This window comes from Aspergillus stella-maris, assembly GCF_047715825.1.
Source record: "Aspergillus stella-maris strain CBS 113639 unplaced genomic scaffold BDV14scaffold_50, whole genome shotgun sequence".
In the NCBI taxonomy this organism is placed as follows: Eukaryota; Fungi; Ascomycota; class Eurotiomycetes; order Eurotiales; family Aspergillaceae; genus Aspergillus; species Aspergillus stella-maris.
Window position 1 is genome coordinate 199,281 of NW_027396844.1, and position 23,300 is coordinate 222,580.

General features: G+C 47.7%; 9 protein-coding genes across 9 annotated transcripts in view; 4 read left to right on the plus strand and 5 right to left on the minus strand.

Annotated features, from left to right (window-relative positions):
• The window catches only part of BDV14DRAFT_105879 (WD40 repeat domain-containing protein), a 4,114-nt gene extending 3,277 nt beyond the window's left edge, over positions 1-837 (plus strand). The window contains exon 2 of the mRNA XM_073765582.1: positions 1-837. This exon is cut by the window's left edge and continues 21 nt beyond it. Within this exon, the coding sequence (XP_073625545.1) occupies positions 1-482 (482 nt within the window). The 3' untranslated portion in view covers positions 483-837.
• A 3,002-nt stretch (positions 838-3,839) lies between these two features.
• BDV14DRAFT_210560 (uncharacterized protein) lies at positions 3,840-5,048 on the minus strand. Its single transcript, XM_073775921.1, has 3 exons — positions 4,689-5,048; positions 4,287-4,615; positions 3,840-4,209 (listed from the first exon to the last, which is right to left on the minus strand). Exons 1-3 carry the CDS (start codon positions 4,795-4,797, stop codon positions 3,865-3,867), a joined length of 783 nt encoding a protein of 260 aa, XP_073625546.1. The 5' UTR covers positions 4,798-5,048; the 3' UTR covers positions 3,840-3,864.
• Positions 5,049-5,421: 373 nt separating this feature from the next.
• On the plus strand, positions 5,422-5,832 carry BDV14DRAFT_202735 (uncharacterized protein; the record flags this gene model as incomplete). The annotated part of the gene is made up of 1 exon (XM_073774112.1): positions 5,422-5,832. One exon carries the CDS (start codon positions 5,422-5,424, stop codon positions 5,830-5,832), a length of 411 nt encoding a protein of 136 aa, XP_073625547.1.
• Positions 5,833-5,894: 62 nt separating this feature from the next.
• On the minus strand, positions 5,895-7,398 carry BDV14DRAFT_178263 (uncharacterized protein). The gene is made up of 3 exons (XM_073769551.1): positions 6,918-7,398; positions 6,597-6,837; positions 5,895-6,529 (listed from the first exon to the last, which is right to left on the minus strand). Exons 1-3 carry the CDS (start codon positions 7,325-7,327, stop codon positions 6,260-6,262), a joined length of 921 nt encoding a protein of 306 aa, XP_073625548.1. The 5' UTR covers positions 7,328-7,398; the 3' UTR covers positions 5,895-6,259.
• A 294-nt stretch (positions 7,399-7,692) lies between these two features.
• On the plus strand, positions 7,693-8,283 carry BDV14DRAFT_202737 (uncharacterized protein; the record flags this gene model as incomplete). Its single annotated transcript, XM_073774113.1, has 1 exon — positions 7,693-8,283. The coding sequence occupies one exon, from the start codon at positions 7,693-7,695 to the stop codon at positions 8,281-8,283; it is 591 nt and encodes a 196-aa protein (XP_073625549.1).
• A 1,066-nt stretch (positions 8,284-9,349) lies between these two features.
• Positions 9,350-11,932, minus strand: optB (small oligopeptide transporter, OPT family). Its single transcript, XM_073769552.1, has one exon. It carries the CDS (start codon positions 11,879-11,881, stop codon positions 9,485-9,487), a length of 2,397 nt encoding a protein of 798 aa, XP_073625550.1. The 5' UTR covers positions 11,882-11,932; the 3' UTR covers positions 9,350-9,484.
• A 3,862-nt stretch (positions 11,933-15,794) lies between these two features.
• BDV14DRAFT_178267 (uncharacterized protein) lies at positions 15,795-17,716 on the minus strand. Its single transcript, XM_073769553.1, has 4 exons — positions 17,084-17,716; positions 16,562-17,030; positions 16,228-16,510; positions 15,795-16,176 (listed from the first exon to the last, which is right to left on the minus strand). Exons 1-4 carry the CDS (start codon positions 17,563-17,565, stop codon positions 15,845-15,847), a joined length of 1,566 nt encoding a protein of 521 aa, XP_073625551.1. The 5' UTR covers positions 17,566-17,716; the 3' UTR covers positions 15,795-15,844.
• Positions 17,717-17,847: 131 nt separating this feature from the next.
• On the minus strand, positions 17,848-19,819 carry BDV14DRAFT_210562 (uncharacterized protein; the record flags this gene model as incomplete). The annotated part of the gene is made up of 4 exons (XM_073775922.1): positions 17,848-18,763; positions 18,795-19,303; positions 19,347-19,704; positions 19,743-19,819. The coding sequence occupies 4 exons, from the start codon at positions 19,817-19,819 to the stop codon at positions 17,887-17,889; spliced, it is 1,821 nt and encodes a 606-aa protein (XP_073625552.1). The 3' UTR covers positions 17,848-17,886.
• Positions 19,820-23,066: 3,247 nt separating this feature from the next.
• Positions 23,067-23,300, plus strand: part of BDV14DRAFT_191528 (CHAT domain-containing protein) — a gene marked incomplete at both ends in the record, with an annotated part of 4,184 nt that continues 3,950 nt past the window's right edge. The window contains one exon of the mRNA XM_073771505.1: positions 23,067-23,281. Coding sequence (XP_073625553.1) covers positions 23,067-23,281 — 215 coding nt within the window. The remainder of the gene's footprint in view (positions 23,282-23,300) is intronic.

A 23,300-nucleotide genomic window follows, 5' to 3' on the forward strand; every position in this document is an offset into this window, starting at 1 on the left:
TCTCACCTGACGGGCAGACAGTCGCGTCCGCTTCTGACGACCGAACCATCCGGCTCTGGGACACGGCCACCGGCGTTGAGAAGCAGAGCCTTGAGGGCCATGAGGGCTCGGTTAATGCAGTGGCCTTCTCACCTGACGGGCAGACAGTCGCGTCTGCTTCTTGGGACCGAACCATTCGGCTCTGGGACACGGCCAGTGGCGCTGAGAAGCAAATACATAAGTCCAATGTAATAGCAACAGCTATTTGGTTTTCAGCTGATGGGTCTTGTCTGGACTCTGATCGTGGTTCTTTTTCCTTAAGATTGGATGCCTCTTACTCCTCGAGCACTCCAATATTTGTGTATGAGAAATGGATATCCCGCAACGGGCGACACTTAATATGGCTTCCACCCCAATATCGGGCGACACGTGTGCTTGCCACAGAAAGCACTGTGATTCTTGGCCATCAATCAGGAGCCTTGACATTTCTCTGGTTAGCCTAGCTTTACTACCTTGTTGATATTTTTCTGTATCTCTATACTTTAGATCTTCCCACTTTACTTCGTTCCACTGGGAACGGCCCAAAAGGTACTATTTGCTCTCTGCAATGCCTTAAAGCCACTTCTGCGCTCCAAGATAATTCAAGAGCATCCTGAAGCAGTTAAAAGGTACCCTTCTCTTCATAGTCTCGAGAAAGTGCTTTCCTAGCTCGCGGCCTTCGCACCCTCCATGAGCAGACTGAAACAAGGGCCACATCAAAAGTTAGTTGGACATTTTGATATCACGCATAAGAAGCTCAAAAGCTGAAATCTGTGCGCACTAATATAGATTTATTATATGGCAGGCCCCGGTGTTGTGGTAACTGGGAGGAGACGGGAATACCAAGTATGGTTTGTCGTGTTTTAGTGTTTCTGGTTGATTCTCTTCCCAGTCAATCAGGCGTTTGTAAATGACTTCTGCCCGATCATAGATATCATCCGTATCAAAAATACTTGTTTCGCGGCTATCTGCTTGTAAGCGAGATATGTCGGCTATAATCAGGCATAACGTTTCGGCATACGCTGCTGGATGGGTCTTCAAGCTCACAGGTAATCTCAAAGGCATAGATGTTGATTGACCGCCGTGAAATAGATTTTCGACAGACTGTTTGCCTAAGTATTGTTCAAAGACATAAGGAATAAATGGAGCAACTTACTATTTGGACCTTTAGCCAGGTAAGAACCTCAAGTGTATTTGGATCCTGGATCACCTCTTAACCCTCCAGGTCATTTGAGATATAGTCTAGATAAAATAAAGACTTTTGCATTTGATTACCAGATGTATGATCCATCATCTAAGGCAATTTAGTCGGGAGATTTATATTATAGGCATTCGCATATCTCTACCATATCCAAGCTGTAAACTGCTACTATAGTTGCAGGGGACTAAGAGATAGCTTCTAGAGCAATCCCTACAGCTCCAATATTCGCACCCTAAAACTCTGTAACAGCCGAGAGTGGCGTCCGTGGAGACAGGCAATTGTGGTTATACTCAATAAGGTCAGGCTTGATTTCAACGCTTTCCCATCTGCTGTTGTTGCCGTGTAATTAAGGCCTGGAAGAAAGTCCCCCAGTCCTCTCGGACCATGTAACAGGCACGGTTGGCCATACTGTTCCAACTATCATGTTGCGTAGAACAAGGCACAGCAGAGGGTTTGCCCCTACTATCCGTAGTGTGCTGATGGGGATTTAAGTTCTTGTCTGCTTTCAGACGCTTGGATGAATCGTCCAAAAGTTTTGTCTCGAGCTGGCGCTTCCTGGCGCCCATTTTGGTTGTTCGAGCAACAGGAGGAAAAGCAGGAATAGGTGAACCCGAAATCTAATACAAAAGCAGACGAAGAGGCAATGACATGAAGAACAATAATCAGTTTCTCTACTTTTTGCTGTAGTTCCGTAGCGGAACTTCAAGTGGGATCTAGTTCAGTTTTTCGGGTCTAGCTTTTGCTCCTGTATCTACCTAGGTACTTCCGACCCTAGATGATTTCATCATGGCTCATGGTGAAGATCAACCAGCAAAAAAAAAAAAAACGAGGAGTTATGTTATAAATGCCTTGTTTCTCGATAGATGTCTTAAGTAAGGCCGAGTTCCTTTGGCCCCCAGCAACTTTTATCTCCCCAGCGGCAGTGCCTTACTTCCTTCAAGGCAGGTAGTCATCTTACCAGTCCTATGTCTTTGTTGCTAACATTGAATTTCTTGAAAGTCAGAATCCTACCTTTAGACCCCTACCACTCAGCGCTCCGTGACGTCTATATCCATACTTCAAGCGCATCCAGCACGCTATGACCACGATTGAATACACTAGGCAGGAAGTGCGACATGACACATTTCCGATTTATCTTCAAGATTTACCATGGGATGAATGGTGTCCACTCTCTTCGCACGAACTTGATCTCAACTATGACTTCACTACAAAGTTTATTGGCGAGCATTTGGAGATTAGAGAGAAGGGAAAAGTGATAGGCACCTTCAATGCAGGGGATGAATTAGTTGAGTGTTTGAGAATCAGACAGAAGGGAAAATTGATAGCCACCTTTGGTTGAAATGATGCTTGTGTCGCCACATACCAATATTGGCCATGCAGTAGTTGCCCCCATTCTCATCCCAAAGATGAGCCCAGAGCTCACAGGCGGGTCTTCTGTGGTTGCGGAAAAGGTAAGCAGCGGGCCAATGCTTGCGACATTTGGAGCTACTGTTTCTGATGGCCGGCCCTCACAAGTTTTATATAGCACCTTTAGGATCCTTATTGCTGATGCACCACCAACTGCTGCCTGGTTTTGTGCTTGGTAAAGGTTACCGCCTGTTGCACCAGATTTTGCTTCAACAAGAAAGAATAGGAAGCGTCAACTCAGTGGTGTTATCCCAGGATCACTGATAAGTTTGCCGGTTTCCTGAAGGTCATTTAGGAGATATTTTGCATTCCTGACGTCTTGGGATTGTAAAGCGATTGTAAGTGCTTGATCTGAAATTCCCACTGATATGTCGGGACGAGGATTCTTTAGAAAGAACGGCGTTGTAGGTAATTTTGCAGACCTTATTGATAGAGGCGTCCTTGAGTTCTCTGAAGTGAACTCATCTGCGAATTGTGCCGCCGAATTTGAGAGAGAATCCCCTGGGGTATTGTCACTTGGAGGATTCTCAAGCTCCTGTACTCCGCCTTGATCATATAGCCGTCTTTGTGAAACGGAAGGTCGAGATATTAAATGGCTAATAGACTTTGGGTTTAATATTAAGTTACCACTCTATTAAGAATAAGGTGTTAGCAATTGAATAATAGACTTTATTAGAATGTACCTCTATTTCGCGCAACCAGTAAGTTTACAGACTTCAGGCCTTTCACAACCTCATACAGAAGGTCTGTCCACTCGGTTTCTCCCGCTTGGGTCATGCCCAATTCTTGAGATTCATGTTGGAGCTTTGATGCTAAAGATTCAAGAGTGGCAGAATCTGCTGGGGGTGATTGGAAGATAATGTTGATTCTGTTTTGTACTTCTTCAGGCACCTTCACATCAACAAGGATCCCTGCACGGAAAGGCGTTCGTGTACGGTAGTTAGAATCCCCACTGCTCACCCATTCACCCTCTCCACTCACCTCGCTCACCCTGACCGCGCGACTTCAAAGCGGCATTGCTCACCTACTAGAACGAGAAGGGTAATGGACCTGGCGCTCGTAGATACTTGGGCGATAGGTTCATAGATTGATCAGAGTTGTTACTGGAGGTATGGTAGGCATCCTATGTACAGAAGGACTCGCTAAGCTACAATGCAGGCCTCCCTGACCCTCTGTGAACATATCCTCCGCTTTCACAATTTCCGTCCTGGTATCGGTACCTTGACCAAATGGCCCTCCTAAACCTGCAACGTAACATCTCCACTTTCAACATAAACACCACTCCAAAACCAAGCTTCACTCCCACCAGCCTGCCCATTATCCAACCTCAACACACCAACATGCCAATCCTGCGAGTTACTCGAGGCATCAGCAGACACAGCCTCAACAACAAGTTCGAGATCTGCGCCGCCCTGCGAAGCATAAAGCGAGACAGTCCCCGCGTCAAAGTCAATCCCGTACGCGAAGTTGTGCCACACGCCTGCTGTGAGTTCTGTGCTCCACTGCGAAGTTCCACCTGCGTACCAGGATAGTTTGCTTGCGTCGTCTGAGGATCCGCCGTATTTGAGTTCGGTGAAATGGCTCTGCACACGGAAATCAAACATATTAGCTCTGTCCACTATACCAGAAAAGGAGGGTCCCCAGTGGGAGAGAAGCGTACCTCAAAAAACGCAATCTGATGCTCAAGCGTATCAGCCGGCTTCCCATCCTCCTTGACACTCAAAGAGAAATGATAAAACTTCTTCCCAGCGCCGAGATCAACGCTCTCGCCAGAGGAAGTATCAACCTGCGGAATGAGCTCCGTGCGCATCATCGTCTGCCCGTTCCAAGAGGACGTGTTGTCGATGATTGTTTTCAGGCCTTGGATGTCTTCTTCGTGCGCGGTCGACTTGGGGTTCTTGAAGGAGTCTGAGAGCGCTAGGTACGAGGAGGTTTCGCCGGAGCCGTGGATGTACCATTGGTAAGGGGGTGTTTGGGAGGACCAGGACCCTAGGCAGTTATCATCGTTAATACTGCATGACGTCGTGCGCGGGCTAAGAATGGAGGGTAGGAATAGGCGTACATTTATCAAGATCCTCAACGGTATAAGTCTCATTGAAGAAGCCACTCCAGACAATATCGCCAGCCGAGACGGCGGCTGAGAGGAAAGGGAGGAGGGCGAGGTACTTCATCTTGACTTTGGCAAAAATAGAATAAAAATAAGAAAAGTAGAAAGACTGTTCCAACGACCAGCGCAGGTTCGAATGTAAGTTGTATAGCAAGCTCAGCTTCTACTTAGCCCATTATTCGCGCGCGGTACCTGATCTTATATAGTGTTGCGGAGGGTAAAAATGTCAGGAGTATAGGGTTGTTTCACCTTGTTTCAAATAAACAACACCCGCTCCAGCTCAAGTGCGGAATTAGGTGCTCCCGTAGCGAAACCGTCACGGATGGATTGAACATCATTTATTTGGCACGGACAGGGGTCTCAGAAGCATTGCTTGACTTTCTTGTTTGGCGCTGATCGACAGGGACGTGTCGGGTTTAGTACCTAGCTGAAATGTTCGGTGGGTTCGAGTCCAGATGAGGTACGGAGGATGGGAATTGAAGACTCGAAAATTCCAGTATTAATAACAGGCATAATATGGTGTTGAGCTGTGCTGTGCTCCGTCTACTTGCGTATGGTAGAAGAAATGAATGAGAAGTCAGACAGTAACTCGTTGCGTAAGTTGTCACGCGCTGTCGCCAAGACCGGCGGGTTTTGGCGGAAATATATATTTTCGGGCCTTCGAATAACCACACCCTGTACGCTAGTGATGACCCTATTCGGTCGACTATCAGGCGGATTCGCAGGCGATAAAGTGGGCCGGTACAACATCTACATAATCGTCTGCTATCTTTCGGGGATATTCATATTAGCACTCTGGCTCCCGACATCCTCAACGGCATGTTTGATCGCCTTCTCAATCCTCTTCGGCTTCTTCTCAGGCGCCTACGTGTCCCTCCTAACACCACTTGTAACGCAAATATCACCAATGTCAGAATTAGTATTTCGAACAGGGGTACTCTTTCTCGCTACTGCTATTGGCGGGCTAACGACGAACCCGATTAACGGGGCGATTGTGGATGGGGGTGCCGGGTGGGATGGGTTGAAGATATTTTCGGGGATTATGGCGCTTTTAGGGACGAGCTTTGTGCTTTTTGCGAGGGTTTGGGTTCGGTATTGATGTTTTGTCTTGAGGTTGGGGGGTGGTTGTGAGGGGTTAGGGCTATTTTATCCGGTAAATAGTGGATGTACGATTGGAAGAAAGGGAGAGATTTATCTGGTATCTGAAAAAAAGGTATCACTATTCGCAAGCAACGAATCTCGTAGGGTGGATGGGTGTCAGGACTGAGATCCGCCGTGCCGACGAACAAATACCATCATGCAGATGAGATCACGACGCCCAAACCCATGAACTAGACCCAGAAGAACAAATGGAGAGGACTAAAAGACAAACAAGACCAGAAGCCGGACCTCATGTAATCAGCTGAACTTTTACAGAACGCCAGACAGCCAGTGTGTGCCCAGGGGTATCCATTTCCATAACTCAAACAACGCCAACCCACAACGGCACCAGAAACATAAAATCATAGGTCAAAATGCCGATTGAATCAAGCGACAGTGACAGTGCGGCTTGGAGCCAGCGTTCTCTCCAACTTGCGGACCAAAACATCAGGCAACGGGTCACCGGGGATAGGAAGAGGCGTGGTCGTATTACCACAGGGATTGCTGAAGATCCAGCGAGCAAAGAGCTTGTACGTCTCATCGTTATCGTCGCCGCTAAGATCGTAAAACTTGCTCTTGGAGATGACGAGGCTTTTGCCGTTGTGGTGAGCTTGTAGGATGCGTGCGCCTGAGCGGAACATTGAGATGAATAGGATCTGTGAGGGGAGTCAGTCAGGATTCGTCAGCGAAGGAATGGGTGGGAAGATGGAAGGAAGAACTTACAGGGAAGTAGTAGTGCTCCCAATGGGCACGTTGTTTCGACCGCCACTCCATGTATGCTGCGATCGCCATCACCTCTCCGCGGGCCAGTGACTCTTGAGGATCGAGATCAACGTAGTTGACGATGTCTGAGCGAAGGTGCGGGACAGAAGAGCCAGCTACTTTCGCTTGAGCCGCATGATAAGCTTCCCACTTGTAAGGCGCGCAAAACGAGGTCTCAAATGTGGGGTTGGTATTGTTTTTCCTGGACATCATGAGATTAGTAGATGGAAGTGCAAACATCTGAGATCGTTGGTAGTTCCACCACGGCGGGGCAAAACTTACTTGCAATCCACCCACGGCTGCCGCTTCTCAGGGTCATAGTGGTAAGCCCAGGCGACGGCAATGCATACCTCGTGCAGATTGTGTTGGATGCGAAGCACTTGGTCGCTGTAGTTAGGGCGGGCCTCCCAGAGGTCGAGGATGTTCCAGTCTATGGTGGGGAGCTCGGACTCCGCAGTGGGGTGGTAGAAAAGAGTCTGCTTTGCGCCCTGGTCTTCGGTTTCGAGATTGAGTGGTGACATCTCGATTTTGGAAGACATGAGATCGCTATCTGTGAGAAAAATATCTGGGGAAGCCTTGGTCTTGCGGTAGATGTCGCTGAGGTGCCAGCTAACAACGCGTGTCTTGGAGAGGCGCTTGGTGAGTTCTGAGAAATAGTTTCGGCCCGCTCCCTGGGCTCCTTTTTCTGCCATTTCGGAGAAGAAGATATAGCTTGTCCAGCAGCAGAGGAATAAAAGCGAATAGTTGGCGAAGATGATGGAAGAGAAGGTAGAAGCAGTGGAGAAGACGAAGGGAAGATGAAGAAAGACGGAGAGCGCCAAGACCACAACACCACAAGTTGCCCGGGGATCGGGTCACGTAATTTATACAAGAGTGAAAGTTAAGCGGCAGCTCATTCACTGCAAGAACAAAGGAACACATCAGAGGTGTCTTGAGACCGTGTTCCTTCCAAACACAACTTTTCTTCCCCAGCTTGATCCACATCCAATCCTCCCCCGCCTCTGTATTCATCCCCATATTATTTCCGTCTATCAAACCAACACATTCACCTGCAGCCATGAGTCTCAACTGGACTTTGCCGGAGGCGATTAAGACTGAGGACATGTGGGAAGCCCAAGCTCAAGACCACAACGTCAATTTCACAAACATATTCCGGCTCGAGGACCGAAGGTCGGCTTACAAAATCCAGGACCCTCAGTACATATCTCTGCGGGCGATATGGAAGCGCAAGGACGCAAGTTCATTCCATCCAGAAGACTGGGGAATTAAGGACATACCGGAAGCGAAGAGAAAGCTGAAGAATTTACGGGGCTGGGAGAATTATTGTCAGCTTGTCTCAGAGAAGACCCCCCTGAAGAAACTGCTTCCTATCCGATTCGATTTGGCCGAGTTCCAGACAACGTGGTATAACCAGCAGATAGCATTACAGCTAGAGCAGCACGGGGAGGATACCAAAAGCAACATTGACTTTTCACCGACGCCCTTGAAGAAGAAAATTTCGCAGAAGCCTCCAAAATTCTACATACCACCCCCGGGAGACACCACGCAGACCCCAATACGACGGAACATCCTGCCCAAATTACAGGAGCTGCGCATTGGCGAGTCAAAAAGCGTCAAGAAGACCCCTCAGATTCAAGAGACTCCCTAAGTGGAGGAGACTGAGCTAGCCGATGATGACGACTCGTTGGATATTGGTCAGATGCCGCAGACCGGGGAATCAGGAAACGATAGGAAGAGCGATGTGGACTATAAACCTGGGATGGAAAGCGACGAAGAACAAGAAAAGGACGCCTAACCAGCGCTTCCAGAGACTTCTGATCTCCCAGAACTGGGACGCCGTCTATTTCATCATCGCAGAATACGACGCGGATTACGTCGATTTCATGACCAACGAAAGAAGGATTGAAGAATGCAAGTCATTTCTGGAGCTGAATGAATTCGGCCCATTCTACATACATAAACGCGAAGATGTCGAAAGACTTGCAGCTATAATTCTTGCCGTGACTCTCTTGTTTAGCCGCGGTGGCAACCTGAATCCTGCAGCTGGCGCTTAGGGTTGCGTTTTGGCTGGGGTCGGAATGACTAGCTCCTGTCGCTCTCGGAAATCTACCTTTCTTATTGTTGTTTTTGTTTTAACTTGTTTGTTCGAGTAAATACCCCCTTTGTTAGATCAAGATACCTTTAAGACATGTCCACGATGAAATTTCTGGAGATTGAACGATATGACTATTGCTTAACTTAGTTGAAGACCGTGTAAAAAGCCCTCTCAATTCATGATTCTAGCCGGAGAAGCAACAAAGGGGATCCTTTCGCAGGCCAAACAACGGGATTTAAGGTACGAACCTCGCAAAGGCTCCTAAAGATGGTGTTGCGCCTAGTGGACACTCATTACGTCGGGCGTTATGTGTAATCTCAGTACTACGTATGCATGGCTCTTACAGGGAGTTCAGAAACTCTCGAACAATTCAAGACAATGCATCTAATGATTGATAGTGCGGCTGTGGCATGTTGAAATTGAGTGGGTCTAGAAAAATCGGCATTTTGACTGTCTGTCTCCCATCGCTCCTTCCTCAACAGTACCAAGGCGCATGAACTAGATTATCAACTAGGAAGGTAGAGGTCTCATCGAGTTCAAGTCCCCGAGCAAGAATGGAAATCGAATCTTGGTGGGACATGTTTACGCTTTACTGAACATACGGACAAGGTGGAGATAGCTCGAGTAACAATCATTGCATTCAGTTACATCGTATCTCGTAACATATATTAGCACTCGTACATAATCGACTACAGGCCGTTAATTCTGATAGATACCCCACAGTCTCACACCCGTCGCTCCTGACAAGCGTTGCTCACCAACTCTCCGGTCCGAACTTCACCCCGGTAACCTGCACCGCCGTACCGGCCGCATCCATAGTATCAGCGGCGATGTTGGTTCCCCACCAAGTCGGGAAGTCAGTCTTGGTCAGGTTCAAAGTCAAGAAGATCAAGATTGTGCACAGAGCGAGGCCGACGTCAAGGCCTGCAGACAATACATAATTGTACTGCATCCACCACCCACGCCAGCGGTCGCGGACAAATTTGTTGAAGATAAAGCCAACAATACCCCAAGAGAGATAGTTAAGAGGGGTGGCAGGGGGGATGAGGGCGGTACCACCGAAGATAATGGGGGCGTTGAGCAGACGGACATACTTGGCGTACTTGCTCTTTCTGGTCAACTTCGCGCCGACCCAAATAGCAACCGGGAGGGCAGCACCAGCGAGCCAAAACCAGTGCAAGCTACTGTACATCTGACCCGGAGAGAACATGCGCGCCGGGCCGATGGTTCCCCAGATGACCGATGCGTTGAAGAAAACGCGACCGTTGGGGCAGGTGTAACGGTTGGGCTGGTCAAGAGAGCAGACATCAGCAATGGAGCCAAGCGCCCAGTTCATGACGCAGATCTGGACAATGGAGGACCAGAGACAGGCGATCATCTGAGCAGCAAAAGTGACTCGGGGAGGAATCTTCATGTAGTAACCCAGCTTCATGTCTTGGCAGAAGAAGAGACCTTGGTACATGCTGATGTATCCATAGGTCTTGAAAAGCATCATTGCCATGGGCTTTCCGGGCTGCATGTATCCAATGACGAATTCGGTGATGACATTGAGACCAATCTGGATGTTGGTCGAAGCCTGGATGATACCACAGGGGACGAACCAGACCATGGCCATGATTAGGGCGATGATGAAAGCCCACGCACTAAGATGGGTCGGATAGCCGAGAGTGACACCAAAGCCCATGGCCAGCATGACAACAAAGACAGCGCCATACCACCACATCGGAACAGGATTGAATCGAGCCATCAGGCGACCGTGAACATCTTCCTCCTCGCGACCGACGCGACGGAAACGCGCCCAAATGTCCTTGCCATGGAAGAGACCGGCGTGGAACAGCACAGCAATAATGGTAGCAAATGACAAACCATAGCAGAGCATAAAGGTGGTTGAGAGGAACAATGGCGAGTACTCTTCGTACTTGGCCAGGTTCAGAGTCATGTCAGGGTTAAGGATCTTGGTGACGTTGTATACCTGGCCCATGTTGTCGTAACTGCTCGAGTCGCTGATGGGAAGGTACTTGGCGTAGTTGAGTCCGCTAAAGTGCAGAGCCGGGGTGATGATCCAGAACCAAAGAACCAAGCCGATCAGGGTGTTGGCAATACCGTGCCACGGCGCAATGAGAGGACTGAAGTTGAAGCCCGAAACCTGGGTCCAGTCAAAGGTAATAGGGATGAGCGACAGACCGGTCCAACCGCCGAAGAGCTGGTTGATGACCACGTTCTGCGGCTTGATCCAGGTCACCCAGGCGAAGACGCTGAGAAAGGGCGCAATGTAGCCGGGGAACCAGTACCAGACAAAGGATCCGATCATGACGTAGAGGAAGAAACGATATTTGCCAATCTTCCAGCCAGAAACCTTTTCTGGGTTGGGTCTGCTGTGGTCGTGGAGCGCGGTGAACAGCGAGGTGTTGATCAAGGTAGACGGCCAGATCATAGCGGCAGGCTCAACCAGGAAGCGGTAGAAAAAGCCAGCCATACCAAAGCCCAGCATTTGAGTGGAGATGGCCATGAAGATCTCAAAGCCCCAGTCAAAGCGCGTCCCGTAAAAGGCACGTTGGGCCAGCAAGACGTCGGTAGCGTAGGCGGCACCACCGCCAAAGGTGGCATTGGCCATGATGACAGAGATGGCGTGCTCCTTCTTGCTGTATGGACCGGGGTTGAGGTTGAACTTGATGCCGAAAACCTTGAACTGCTTGTTTGGCATGACCTTGTGCCAGCCGACACCAATGGGGTATGCGACGACCTGGGCGACGTAGGAGGGAATGACAATATATGGCTGGCGCATGGAGAACAGCATGTTCAAAGCTGAACCGATGGTAGACAGAAGAATACCGATGACCCAGGCGCGAATGGTGTTTGAGTGGCCACCTTCGTCGATGTTGGGCACGGCGGCGCGGACCTCCGGGTAGGGAGAGTTGTCGAGCAGGTCATGGGCGATTTCCTGGCGAGCCTTTGTGTCGGTGGTGTTGAGGGCATCGTTGATCTCGTCCTCAACCTCGTCGGAGAGGTTGGGGTCCCAGTTGTGGTGTTCCTTGATCAGGCGCAGCTGGTGGACGGTGCTGGTGGAGGTCGCGCCATCTCCGCCAAAGTTCTCAGCGAGAGATTCGTCGGCGGCGGTGATGCGGACGGGGACAGTCTCTTTTTCCTCCATTGTGGAGTGCAGGAGAGTACCGCGCTGGATGGAAATGACTGAGAGGAGACAGCGATGGAAGAGGGGAGAAGGGAGAACAGCGGGAGCGAGTGTCTTGAAGTATCTGTGCCGCGAGGATACGCACCTTCCGGAAAGAGTAACACATCACTGACCTTCAGGTCGCATTGCTTATCACTGCCTCTAACTGCTTCCAGATGCATGGCGCGCACTATAAACCACTTCAACCAACCATTACTGTCTAGCGCAAGACATGAAGCTTATCGCCCAGATTGGAATGCCCCGCTGTCTGTCACCCCGGCCTCCTTTGTTATACAACAACTCCATTCTCGAGTCAGATGTCTCGAGGTCGAGTCCATTGGGTCGTACCACGTCTCGGATTTAGTTCCTAACTCTGTCGAAGCACCGTGCATGTAAGGGGCATTCAGAGCCTAGTATTAGACAGATAGTGGCTAGTGGCGACCTGGAGAAGTATACTAAGAAATTAGACGTGTAACCTCGTTATCTTCCGCGGCGCCTAAGCGTGCACCCTACTCCAATCATCCACGGCTCTTTGTGTTGGTTTGTCGTCGCAACCGGGATCCTGCACAGTCAACCAGTCGTGTGCACTGATTGCCACTCGCTTAAAGCAAGTGGTATCAGGGCCAATTTCTAGAAGTCTACAAAGAGGCCCAAGCAGGAAGCCACACCTTCTCGACGGTCAGCATCTTATCAGTGGGCCAAGGAACAATTAGGCTGGGCTTAGCGCCGGCCTTTGAGCTTCGCAGGCTTAGTGACTCCAAGCCTTCTTGTCGTTTATTGGCACTCTTGTGCTGATAACGCCAAGGCTCTTTTCTCTTCCGTCAACCCACCAATGTCGTTGGCTGCTTTACCAACCGAGGTTAAATCCAGGAACCTCGTGGCTTGACAGATTCTTCGCTCCTTCGCCCTCCCCACTGCGACCAGCCTTATCATGATAACAACGTGGTAGCATTCCATTACCATTTGAGAAATGTCCGATAAGGACCTTGCCAGTTCCCCAGAGACCAACTCCACGACCCTTCAAAATGCCAAGGCTCTATTCTTGTCGACTACACTTAGTCTTCTGTGGTAGTCGCTTTTTCTCGTCCTGTCTACAATCTGGTCTTGGAAGATTGAATTTGTGCGCCGTAATAATGAGCCTCGTGTTCGAGATGATGAGCATACTGCCGTGGCACTCGTGATGCGGATATCTCGGCAAGAATGGAGATAACTGGCTCGCAAAATCTAATAACCAGGGCTACCAACTGCTCGGGTAAGGTAGCATTGAGCAGGCTGGTCACGCCGCTTAATGTGCGGGCACTTCGCAGCATCCAATCACCACAGTGTAAGTAAAGATTCTGGAAGGATTGCGGGCGAGCTAACTTATAGCACTTGCGCACCAACACCAAACAGTTGTATGAAGCGCCTTCGGGCCGGATGATAGTTGAACACTTGTCGGATATCGACGGCATAGAATATTACAGTCATTGGCGGAATAGCTTGATGTGGCGAGAGATATCAAGTGCCTTAACGATCTGGCATGTGCCAGGAGTTAAAGCCGCTTCCATGGAAATTCGGCTTCATCAAAGCTGCTTCACCGATAAGCACCACTAACGGATATAGATGAAAATGATGCGACTTGAGGTGTTCAGGACTGAACGGACAAAACACCAGCATCCTGTTCAAAGTAAGCTTACGAGATATGCTATCGCTATTTCACTCTACCTACCGCACCCCAATGACAAACAATACTCTGCTAGGTTGGAGAGGTGCAGCCATCCTTGGCCATAGAAACCAGGTCCAGGTTTTCCTGGTACAATCAACAGGCCTTCCAGCCTCGCAAACGCGGATAATTAAGGTGTCGACACTAGTGATAGCCAAGTTATCTATCTTAAAGAAACATCCCCGAGCGAACGACGAACCAGAGGGGCCTTTTGCATGCACTACCCACCTCCCCACCTACTACTTGCCTCTCGCTGTCACGCCATCGCCATGCCTAGATACCAATCTATCAATTCGATAAACCAGATCATCTGTCTCCACTGGTAAGAGCTTGATAACGACAAGCGAAACGGCCCTCGGGCCGGAGACAACTTCCTTATATCCAATGACATCCAAGAATCGTTTCAGCTAAAACTAAATTGGCGCGTCTGCGATATCACTCATGATAACAAGTATTAGCATGACTACAGAAAAACAACCAAGTCGCAGCGGTATAGTGGCGAACAAGCCTTCTGGCTGCAGTCCAGAATCGACTAGGGTAGTCTAGAAGGTCTCCACACGGGCTGCGGCAGCTTGAAAATGATGATGGCGATAGCTGGGGGTGAATCAAAAGACTGGACCCGTTCTAAGGAGTCTCAGTAGGTAGTGGTAGTAGTAGTAATAGTAGTAGGTAGGTAATACCTATTTAGGCAGTCGGGTAGAGGTACCTGTATATCTACCGAGTCCCCGAGTGTCTTCCTCCTGACCTGAGTGATTCTGTCTAGACGTTATTAGGTACTTTAGAAGAGTGAGTCCGGTGAATCCAGAAGATGACGGCAATCTACTGACCTTCAAGACCATCTACAGCCAATAAGGTACCTACCTAGTCTACATATTATAAATCCCACCACAACAATTCAGGTTCCAAACCAAAATAACCAACCTGAAGCATTTTCAACATCCCTCCTGCCAAAGAACCTCATTGAGCAGGACTTAGGTATACTATTACATCACTCTATCAAGCTAGTAGAATCAAATTACAATTGACCAAAACCACAATGTCGAGGTGTATTCCATTTTGTAATGAATACAGGCCCAGGGGAAGGAGGGCAGAATGACGTCTGCATCGACTACACGCACGTAGCCTACTAAAGAGTGGATGCCTATAATAATAGGGCTCAAGTCTATAGCTTCAATAGACTCTTCTTGACGATATCTCTCTGCTTAGATACTTGGAGGAACCACGTAGTCTCACAGATTCGTATCAAAGACGAAAGAAAATTGTCGGATCTCGTATTTCAACATGCCAGAGCGACAGAGGCAACAAACAGATTATCAAATCGCCTGGGTTTGTGCGCTGCCCCTTGAGGCAGCGGCTGCGCGAATGATGCTTGATGAAATCCACCCAGCGCTTACTCAACACACGAGTGATAACAATGTCTATATTCTGGATGCAATATCAGGTCATAATATAGTAATCGCATGTTTACCATCTGGAGCATATGGCAGCATCTCTACCGCCGTCGTGGTTGCACGAATTTTCTTAATATTCACCGAAATCGAGTTTGGTTTAATGGTCGGCGTGGGCGGTGGAATTCCGGGAATGACAATGACATGTGGCTTGGAGATATTGTGGTCAGTCATCCCAATACAGAAGGAACAAGCGGTGTGATCGCCTATAAGTTTGGAAAGATTATCGGCAATGGTGAATTCAAAGTAACTGGTGTGCTTAATCGGCCACCTCTCGTTCTCCTGAATATAATATCACAACTGCAAGCTGAGGAGATAATGGGCAAGCCACTGGGTACCCTGGACCTGGTCTTATCAGCACTGGGTATGCATCCAGGAATTGTCGAACCGGTATTCCAAGCCAGAGCGCTCGAGCGACTTTCTATTTCATCCAGAATATATTCACCCAAGAGGCGAGGCAGACTGTGGTAAATGTAACGCAAGATATCTTGTCAACCGTCCAGTACGGCGATCAGAAGAATCGCGGGTTCATTATGGATTGATTGCATCCGGAAGTCAGTTAGTCAGAGATGGCGTGAGCAGGCACTCGCTGGGCCTTGTTGGGTTGAAGGTTCCTCGTACGAGTAATTGAACTCTGTCGATACTCCTCTGCTTTGTCAGTATAGTGACTAAATCATCCTTTTAAGAGTGGAGAAGCAAAGATTTTTTACATATCTGTTTGTTTTTGCCCTCTTGCTATATATATATATATCTAATATAAAGAAAGTAGCGGTGAAAAATCACTAGTTCTTAGGTCTAGTTCTCTAGTTCCTCTAGCTCCCCTACTTGGTCCTGGTCATACCCCACTTCAACCTCCCGTACAAGCTCCAGCTTTTCAGTTCCGTTGGGATTAAGTCGTGGGTCCCAGCGAAAGGCCCCGGTTGGTGGTTGAGATAGTGAAAGAATTGGTTGAGATCCAGTCTCAATATGTGCCTGAATCCTGGCCCGAAGATCAAGGTATATCGTACGAAATGGGGTAAGAGCATGATCTCCAGCTGCTGAGGGAGGCTGCTGAGGATCAAATAAAAGCTCTAATAACTGGTTTCGAGTCCAAGCATATGTGTCAGGTGGTAGATATTGATCAGTATCTATCGTACAAGGTTAGCTGAGGTATAAAATATAGAGATTCAAGGACTTACCCCAATCCTTCACATCTTGTTGTAACTGCTTGAAGAGATCCATATTAAACTGGATTCCTTCATTTTCAACACCTGTAGGTGGGAAGTGATAGTTCATCCATGGCTTGCCAGGTACTGAATATGGACGATTTGACTGCTTCCGGATCCGATGCTGGTTCCATGTCCGTACGAAAGACGTAATCTGGGTTCGAATAAGAGGCATATAAATCGCATATAAAGCAATCCGATCACCTAGCTGATCCATAGAGAACTTGCCTTCCTCTTGAAGAGCATAGAAGTATTCCTAGACCTCAGTTAGTATCGTACGAAGTAGATAGAGGGTATAAGTACCTACTTGATATCGATATAGCATGCCACGGGTTAGTTGAAGCCACCATGCCTCAATTCGTTGATTAGCAGTGCTTGTACCATATAAATAGCAATCTCTAATATTAATATCTGGATGAAGAGATTGCTGAAGCTTGTACTGGGCCTCAGCCAGTAAGACTGTCTCAGTTCCACGGTCTGATCGTACAAGGCGAGGCTGCTGTTGAGTAACAGCAAGGGTATCAAGGAACTGCCGAAGTACACTAACTGCTGTACGAGAGCTAATACCAACATAAACCCATATAATATAACGGGAGTATGCATCAATTGCTGCATACACTTCAATACCATATGGGGCAAGCTTGAGGTAGCCATCAATTGACCAGATAAAATTAGGTCCAGGGGTAAGATAGGCTCCGCGATGGCGTTGTAGATCTTGTAGGCGTCGATGTACAGCAGCTGGGGCAAGCTGCTTATACATTGAGAATAGTCGGTCCCTCGTACAAGGTCAGCCAGCCTGCAAATATAAATAATAGTAAAGATAACATACCTCCCAATTAGAAACCCCTGGTTTTTGAAATGCTGGTGAAGAAATCCTATCCCATAGCCCTCAATTTGACCAGTAGCAAGGTCCGTACGAAGTTGATTTAAGACATTTTCAACTTGTGCTTGATCTGCAACTGGATTTGCTAAGCGCCGAAGAAAACCCTTCTGGTGTCGAATATATTTTAATGATCTTGCTGTAATATCATAACCTTCAAGCTTTAAAGTATGAAGGATCTCCTCGTCCGAAAGGCCAACCTGGTATATAAGAACTTTGATTCGTGCATGAAGAACTGTATCACGAGAAGCCGTACGATTTGACTTCTGAGAACCCCATATACTAAGACGGGACTTAATCGTACGCTCTCCAACCTTAATCCCATATCGATTGCTGATGATATCTGCAATAGCACGAGGATTTGTGCCAGTTTGGTATAGGTTAGAGATCTCTGCCTGAAAAGGCTCAAGATTTATAGATGGCCGAGGCATTCTGTAGTCTTATATAAACAAATAGGAGATTATATTAAGAATTAAAAGAGATATTAAGGCAAAGCTTACAAGGTAGGCGGTTGATTAGGCGGTATACGCTTGATTACGTGTAATAAGAGTTATTGCACTTTTGTTCGAACAGTATGCCGTACCTAGCGTACCTTGGCGCCGCTTGGCCCCGGCCCGCAGTGCCTCCGTATTCTGTCAACGCTAAGTCCGCGGGGCAGTCAATCCATGGACTCCTGGTTTCCAACGTCCCAACGCATAATAGGAACTAGATTTCAATGAAAGAACATGCAGGAACCAAAAGTAAACATCATATCAAGAGGAAAGCGAGAATGGAACAATCGTTATATCCCATTTTCGATCTGAATCTTCTTCGCAACAGCTATCACGGCCTTGTCCATAGCTCAGCTGATATGCAATCTTTTCGAGCCGCGAAGGGTCTCCCCGTTGCTCAGGCGGTGATCTTGTAGTACTGAGATCTTTCTCCAAGCAGCGAAAATCAGTTTCACCATCTGTGACAAAGCAGACAAACCACTCGGGAATAGCTTCGCCAACGTCTGTATCAATGCCTTTCGGCCAACGCATTTCCATCCCCTTGAGAACTCCTGTATGCTGCTCCTTTCCCAAGACATACTGACTGCCCGAACAGAGCCTGATTACGCGTGGTGAAGACCGTGATAGCAAACATATTCTCGCAGCCGCGGTCACATTGAAGACTGAGACGTATATATTATCGACCCCAATATTGTGCAACGTTATGCAAATCCGGTCTTTGCAGACGATATTAGTAGTACCGTCAGTGGCGAGATCCTCAGTGGCGGGACCCTGAGTGGAAGAATCCTCAATGGGGATAATCGTCGTGCCATGGCCTTCAGTCTTCACTTTCGAGAATCCAGTCTGCAACCTGTGATCCAGCTTGACCCCATCTGTAGGCTTGAAAGACAACAAGTGAGCCGCTCGAGAAATCGAGTTTGCCATGCAAAGAGCTTTAGAAACAGCCCCTGCAATACCATCACTCTTAATGTCGAAAGTGGCACGCTGCTCACCGCAGATCTTAAGACAGACTGTTTCACCTTGTTGATCAAGGTTTGCAAAGATCATGCAAGACATATTCTCGGGTAGTTGTATAAACTTCATCTCTGATATCTGAATGTTAACATACTGCCTCAAAATATCTGCCATGGGCGATTTTCTGTCGAGAAACAATCGATTGGGTTTGTAACAAAGCATCAAACGCGGAAACACTTATTACCGTGCCTCGAGGTTCTTTAAGGCCCTTAGTTTCTTCTGCGGTCATGTTATAGGTTTCTGCAGTCATGTTGTGGAGAATCTTGAAGGTATTCCCAACTTTGACGCCTGCAGTTTCACCAACTTGGAGAATGTGTTCCACTTTATCTGTTATTTTGACATTATAAACGTTGGTATCCTGCTCCTGTTGGGAAAACACCACCCTGTTGCAGGGCCCTTCCACATGTGGATGCAGATAGGGGAATTGGCTTTCAACAAGGTCCGATAATCTCAACATCAAGTGCTTCCAAGTGAGTTTTTCTTGTAGTGCATAATCCAGATTCGTGAGTAGAGCTTTGGTGAAAGCGCCAACCATCCGCCCATTACCCTCGTCATATTCAAATGTCGGCTCAGGGTCTGCAGCCGCCACAATTCTCACTGCATGTTGATTTCTTTCAAGGCTCGTTAGATGTGAAAGAATGCTGTTCACAATCTGGTCATACGCCTTGAACACTTAACATATGGACCTTTCCTAACGCTTTCCTGACTGCTCGGGCTCCATGTGCTGGATCACGCGCCATACGCCCGGAAAAGCAACAATCCAAGATCACAGTCACATTGGCGGTTATTGCTGTTGTTCTATGGACAAGTTGCGAGAGTTCGATATCAAATATTCCTTTGAAATCACCCGGACTGAACTCAGGGACATAATCGTTTGGCACGATGAACTGAAATTGTCTTTTGGAATGATTTTCAGTGTCTTTGACCGAACAGCCGTGTCCAGAATAATAGATCAGAACAGTATCATCACGTCGGATGTTAGATACTAAATTCTCCCATGCTGCGATGATACCCTCCTTTGTGGCTTGGGGCCCGCAGCACTCTTGAACCAAGAATTCATGATGTCTGAGTGTATTCGCGACATTTTCAACATCGTTTGAGACCCTTTGAGATCATAGGCTGGACTGCCAATAAGGAGTGCCCTCTTAGAAACGGCCACTGAATGTGATTTCGAGAACATGTCCATGGATGTAACTTTATTCAGCACTGTTAACTCCAGACGCAAGGTGCCCTCGAGGATGCCAGATTTTGTAAAGAGAGCCTGTAGTATTGTATACCCACATATACACGAGTAATATTGAGCAAAGTCCTGATTGAATAGATATCTTCTACAGGCAAGAACACAATTCCAGACCGGAAATTGATCATGCTTTTATTCTTAGGTAGGAAGAGGTGACTCTACCACACCGTCAATTAGAAATTTCAGGTAGAACGCCGCAACCACAACCTCAAACTTTCTGAAATTCAAGAGGAGGCTTTGGTTAAGTGGATTCTATCGCGAGATTAACATGGAGTCCCCCCGCAACCTATACATGTGCGAGAAATGGCCAATACAATCCTCCGTACCGAGATCCCCTCTACCTTCACCCCAGTCGGCGAGAACTGGGTATCCCGATTCATTAAACACCGTGATGAAGTTCACTGCCGCTTTGCTCGAAAGTACCACTACCAGAGGGTTAAATGCGAAGACCCAAAACTCATGAAAGACTGGTTCCATACTCTACAAGAGGTACGGGCGGAGTTTGGGATACCTGATAAATATCTTTAATAAAACAGGCTTTGCAATGGGCGTTATTGCCACTACAAAAGTTGTGACAAGAGCCAACATGCCTGGCAAGCCTTATCTTATACAGCCAGGCCAGCGCGAGTGAGTGACGACAATTGAATGCATTAATTCAACGAGGTGGAGTATTCCCACCACCATTATCTTTAAAGGAAAGTCTATATAGAAGGATGGTTTGGCGAATGCAACCTCCCATGCGACTGGCGCATTGGATTAAGTCCTAAAGGATGGACTAATGACGCCATTGGCCTCCGGTGGCTTCAAGAGGTCTTCATACCTGCTACAAGTACTCGAAAAGCTGGCCGATATAGACTTCTTGTTCTTGATGGCCATGGCAGCCACCTCACGCCTGAATTTGACAAGATATGCGAGCAACATGATGTTATTCCCATCTGCATACCTCCTCACTCATCGGACCTTCTACAACCTCTTGATGTTGGCTGTTTTGGGCCATTAAAGCGGGTGTACAGTAGCTTAGTTAAGGATCAAATGCGACGCGGTAATCATCATATTGGCAAACTTAACTTCTTATCTGAGTATCCCACTGCTCACCAGGAGGTCTTCAGAATATTCAAAGCGGCTTTGGCTGCGGCTGGTACACAGCCATTTGACCCCGAAAGAGTACTCTGCAAGCTTAATATTGAACTACATACGCCGACACCCCCCCCAAAGCCGGAGTGGGGGCAGTCAACAACCTCCTCCACGCTTGCAACTCCATATACAGTTAGGCAACTACAATGGCAAAGTGAATCACTTAAAAAGGTTTTAAAAAGAGGGTCTCCAAGTCCATCAACACCTTCAAAACACGCCCTGCAGCAGATCCTCAAAGACTGCCAGATGCTTTATACAACTCTGCGCAATTGATGATTGAAAACCATAATCTCCGCGCTGCAAATGAAGAAGAGAAGAAGAAGAGGCCACGATCTAAGCAACAAATGACCCCTATAGGTCCTCTTATAGTACAGGAGGGTATAGACCGTGTGGCGATGAGAAATACTCAATTAATGTTGAAGAGGGCCCCTCTACAGGTTCTGCGCCGTCGACTTCAGGCGCGCCAAGACGTGCTCCACCAAACGTGTTCTTGGTATCATTTTCAGGGCCATACAAGAACCACATGCTCTGAACGTCGTCAGCAACAAGAAAATGGTTGCGAATAACTTCAAGCTGTAGAGCGTAGGCGAAAGGTGGGGCGGCGGTCGGATGACTGGTGACATACGTTATCCAGAATAACTCGTAGTAAGCTGAGTGATTGGCTGACTTGAATAAGTGTGCCTGTAGTTTTGTTTCTAGGTAAACAGGTATTTCACACCAAGAGCCCGACCGACAGACCTCTATCAGGGCTGCCATAATCGGTAAGCGAAGATGGCCTGGCAAATGAGGCTATAGTCACACAGAAGATATCGAGACGCTCCGGGGGTAATTCCCAGTGTGCGGCCATCAGATTCGCGAGATTAATCCCGCACTAGGTTCTATAGTTACGGGAAGGTGTCTTACTGACCTAATTATATCACTCAGGTTTTTATTGGCCTCTTCAGCTGCGTCAGCCTTGGGGCAGCGCATGGTCAAAATCCGCCTTTTCTGTCAGAAACGCCGTCTATGGTGGGTGCTGATGGAACAGCCTGAGGCAATCCGTTCATTTGGTGTTCTCTGACACGAAACTGACTCTGCCTCGTCTGATCCATCACAATACAAGCATAGTTTGGAAAGCACAAACACTCTAGTGAAGGCCCGGTCCAGGAAGAAAGTACCTCGTATTCGTGTTACGTGTCAAAGAGCGCAACCTCCGACATTATGCACAGCCTCCTGGTCTTACTTGATTCATGGTTTCTCAACTATCCATGTGTATATATTAAGGTGTGGATTCTGAATATGAGAGGCGAATTCCGGCGCTTACGCTTCATTTTAGGATATCTCCTTGGGTACTGTATCACGGCCGATAATTGAGCAGCTAAGTCACATACCCCACCTCGGGGAGGCTATATTTGTGTAACCAGCTAGCCTCTCGATAAAGATAGAATCCAATCACTTTTGAATATTACGCTCCTAACCCACCAATCATGAACTATCAAATATAATTTGTCCAGCAATTACAGACAAGGTAAACCTTGGTAATCCACAGCTTCAGATTTTGTGTGATTACAGCCTTGTTTCACGAACCGGTAAAGTGGGTTGGGGTCCGATTGACGGATTTCGCCGCCATGAACGGGGGATACGTAGATGAATGATGCATTGGATGCCTATGTAAACGTTATACTTAACCAACGGATCTGGCATTTGACTCTTAGTCAACGATTCTCTAACAAACAGAGACGGGACAGGTAAGCTTACGTGAGCCCGGTGGTTGTTTGTGCAATACCAAAGAGGAAAATATAAGCGATCAGACGCATAAGACAGCCTCATTGACAAGGTTGTCGAGTTGCTAAATATATAATGAACGTCGAGTCGAGTTAACAAAGTAGGTTTTTTTTGGGGCAAGTACAATATTGAATACATATTTTGAATAGGAATTTATAAACAGTATATCGAACTGTCCTGTGAGTTCTCAGGGTTATGAGATTATGATTTGCAACTGCTGAACAGTCCGCTCAGGTATATTGAGTCAATTCTAAAATAACTGGGCGACATATAGGCAGAATCAAGAGGGATGGCTGGCCTTGAAGAGGACATCCGAGTTGCAAGGGAAGCTCTCCTTGCAATACCAGAAGATCACCCTGACCGTGCCATGTATCTAAACAACCTTGGATATCTCCTTGGGGATCAATATTCAAGGACAGGCGCAATGGCTGCCCTTGAAGAGTCTATCCAGCTTGGGCGGGAAGTTGTCAAGATAATACCAGAAGATCGCCCTAACCGCGCCATGTACTTAAACAACCTTGGA